This window comes from Idiotropiscis lumnitzeri, chromosome 21 (assembly GCF_059441095.1).
Source record: "Idiotropiscis lumnitzeri isolate Australia: NSW breed Sydney's pygmy pipehorse chromosome 21, RoL_Ilum_1.0, whole genome shotgun sequence".
Lineage (NCBI taxonomy): Eukaryota > Metazoa > Chordata > Actinopteri > Syngnathiformes > Syngnathidae > Idiotropiscis > Idiotropiscis lumnitzeri.
Genome location: NC_142411.1, coordinates 1654459 through 1657784, shown reverse-complemented (window position 1 = coordinate 1657784; position 3326 = coordinate 1654459). Strand labels below are relative to the sequence as shown.

Sequence of the window (3326 nt, the reverse complement as noted above, 5' to 3'; positions counted from 1 at the left end):
TTCAATGGCAAATTTCTTTAGTTTTTGTTTCACATTCATGAATGGATTTCTTTCTTTGCATTTGGTTGAATTTTTTTTTTGTTTCCGCCAACAGTGATTGAAATGTTGCTGGTTGTGCTGTGCCGTTACCTGTCAATCATTACTGTGGCCACGCCCCCGTCCACTTTCACTGGCAGTCCAAAGTGGCAAACCAAAGGCGGGATGCGTGTTTCACAATTGAACCAATCATCGTGGAGCAGCTCCTCATCACGGGTATTCTGTATCCAAGTAGAAGTAGCACAAAGCCTTGCGTCAATGAAAACAATACAGTAATCTGGTAAAAGTACAAGTACTCACTCAACTCCTCGACTTCAGAGGCAGTAAAAGAAGTACAGACTTGAAAATGTTTTTCTGAACAAAAGTGAAATTACATTTTGACGGTGAGTTTCCTTTTTTGATAACCTGGTGTGGAAGAATACTCGAGTACTGTCCGGAAGGATTTGTACTCGCCCCTAATCATCATCCACTCCACTCCAAGGTTCAGCTCAGTCAGCACTCGGCCGCAGCTTCAGAAAGTCCACTCGGACACGCTCGTCAGGTAAGAGGAAAGCGCCAACGTTCACAAGATTAGGAGGATTCGAATTTGGCATTTTTGATCTCGGTGGTGATTGTTTAAAAAAAAAATATATATATATATCATTGGTTGTGACGCTTTTTGTGCTTTTTGCTTGATTTCATCAACTTCACACAGCTGCTCGCGTTCCCTCGCACACTTGGCCGTGGGAGGTGGGCAAACTTTGTTCAAGTTCAAATGTGCCGAGGAAGGTTTTGGCTTTTAATGGAATCGTAATTCAGTTGAAATAGAATAACGTGGACGAATAGGATTAATTCCGTTAAATTGTTCTCAACATCCACAAACATATCTTTTTTTTTTTATTGCAAGGAATGGAATGTCGATAAACCAGATATTTTTAATTTTCACGCATTATTTAAATTGACTGCAGAAATTCATAAATATTAATTATGACTCCAGTTAGTCTTTTGATCAGATTATGTCAGAACGTCAGAAAAATGCTTATTTTGCAAAAAAAAAAGAAAATAAAAAATGCTAGTTCCTGAAATGATTAATCAATTTTCAAAATAAGAATCGATTACCTTGATAGTCAATTTGTTGTCGATTAATCGTTGCAGCTCTAGTGATGTGGATGAATATGCAAGATATAAACACTACTATCGATGCGGGCATAAATGTGCTCAAAAGCCCGACCAATTAATTATCGATTAATCGGTGCACCTCTATCGAGTTAAGTTAAGGTACGAATGTCGTTTGATTTCAGACCGCCAATTGAACGTCATCTTCAAAGATGGGAGACTGGGGATTCTTGTCAACCCTGCTGGACAAGGTCCAGTCGCACTCCACCGTCATCGGAAAGATTTGGATGACGGTTCTGTTCCTGTTCCGGATCATGGTCCTGGGCGCGGGCGCAGAGAGCGTGTGGGGCGACGAGCAGTCCGACTTCATCTGCAACACGCAGCAGCCCGGTTGCGAGAACGTCTGCTACGATTGGACCTTCCCCATCTCGCACATCCGCTTCTGGGTCCTCCAGATCATCTTCGTGTCCACGCCCACGCTGGTCTACCTGGGCCACGCCATGCACGTCATCCAGCAGGAGAACAAGCTACGCCAGCGGCTGGCCAGCCCCGGCGGAACGCGCCTCCTCAAGTCGCCCAAGTACACCGACGACAAGGGCAACGTGACCATCAAAGGGAACCTCCTGGGGAGCTACCTGACCCAGCTGATTTTCAAGATCCTCATCGAGGCCGCCTTCATCGCGGGCCAGTACTACCTGTACGGTTTCATCATGGTGCCCATGTTCCCCTGCTCCAGGAAGCCATGCCCGTTCACCGTGGAGTGCTACATGTCGCGGCCCACCGAGAAGACCATCTTCATCATCTTCATGCTGGTCGTGGCTTGCGTGTCGCTACTGCTCAACGTGGCCGAGGTCTTCTACCTGCTGTACAGCCGATGCAAGTCCAAGTCCGGGTCCAGACGGAAGTTTGCCATCAACTCGATCCAGAACTCGGGAGGGCTTTCGGAGCCCCGGTGGCCCACGGCCGACGACACCCTAAAGCAGAACAAGAAGAACCTGGAGATGGAGAGCAGCAAGAGTCTCGGGGGGAGTCTGGATGGCGCCAAGGAGGAGAAGCAGCTGCTGGGCGACCACTAGGACTCTTCGCGTGTTAGCGTGTTAGCATGTGAGCGAGGATCTTGGGTTTAGTTTTCAAAATGTCCAAATCAAGTTGTCGTATTGAGGTCCAGTCTCACCTCTGTGGTTTTTGAGTCTGTTTAACTTATCGTTTCATGTACAAAATACAGTCGATGGAAGAATAAAATGAGCGAAGCCAGGACTCTTAGCGTGTTAGCAGCTAATTTATTTTGTAATTTTTTTTTTTTTTTTTTTAACCCAAACTATAAAAATCAAGTCGCCGCTGTATTTATGTTCATTGTTTGCTGGATGATTTTTTTTATCCTGTTGAAGTTGTTGTTTCATGTGTGGAACGATATTAAATGATAATGATCATGCTTGTGATGTTTTTTCAAGTTGTAAGTAGTTTTAAGAGAATGATTAAAGTTTGATACAAAAAAAAACGGTTTGCTCAATTCATTATTGCGTAAGACTAAAAATTGTCTGAACCAAAAAAAAAAAGAAGACTTCTACTACCACATGACTCATATGAAAATGATTCAAATTGATATTTCTTAGGATGATAGAATATTTGTAGTCTCTTATGTAATACCATATTTATCATTGAAGTTATGAATTTGTTCAACTTTATTCAAATTTGACACTCGATCCATATTTATTTGCATTAATTCTGATATGGATCACATCCATTAAAAAGTCGCATTTCATTGAGTTTGAATCAAACATGCTCATTTAATGACATCATTAAGACAACATTTTTGTCCATCTTAATATGAGAATACCTTCATATGATAACAACTATCTTTGGATTTGATTTGTCGCAATGACTTAGCACTTTTATACATTCCGTCCATTTTAGATTGGATTCGTATATTTATCATCACGAGATATACGTCATTAAAATATTTATCTTTCTTTATATATTCTGTATAAGGCTTCATGACTATTATTATTTTTAGAATTACATTTTCTTTTTTTTTTTAAATGTCTAAATGGAGGCAAACATTTTTTGGGGTTTATGTGTTTAAGAATGAACTCAGGAAATGTCATTCATACAATTCCAATTGATTGACAGATTTATTCCCAGACTTATCAAAAAGCGAGTGTTGCAACGCTGCCTCGTAAATTCCAGGAGAAGTC

The 3326-nt window shown here is 41.5% G+C and overlaps 1 protein-coding gene across 1 annotated transcript; it reads left to right on the top strand.

Annotated features, from left to right (window-relative positions):
- Positions 1-438: 438 nt before the first annotated feature.
- Positions 439-2439, top strand: gja13.1 (gap junction protein alpha 13.1). Its single transcript, XM_088285593.1, has 2 exons — positions 439-577; positions 1317-2439. Exon 2 carries the CDS (start codon positions 1344-1346, stop codon positions 2205-2207), a length of 864 nt encoding a protein of 287 aa, XP_088141719.1. The 5' UTR covers positions 439-577; positions 1317-1343; the 3' UTR covers positions 2208-2439.
- Positions 2440-3326: the final 887 nt, after the last annotated feature.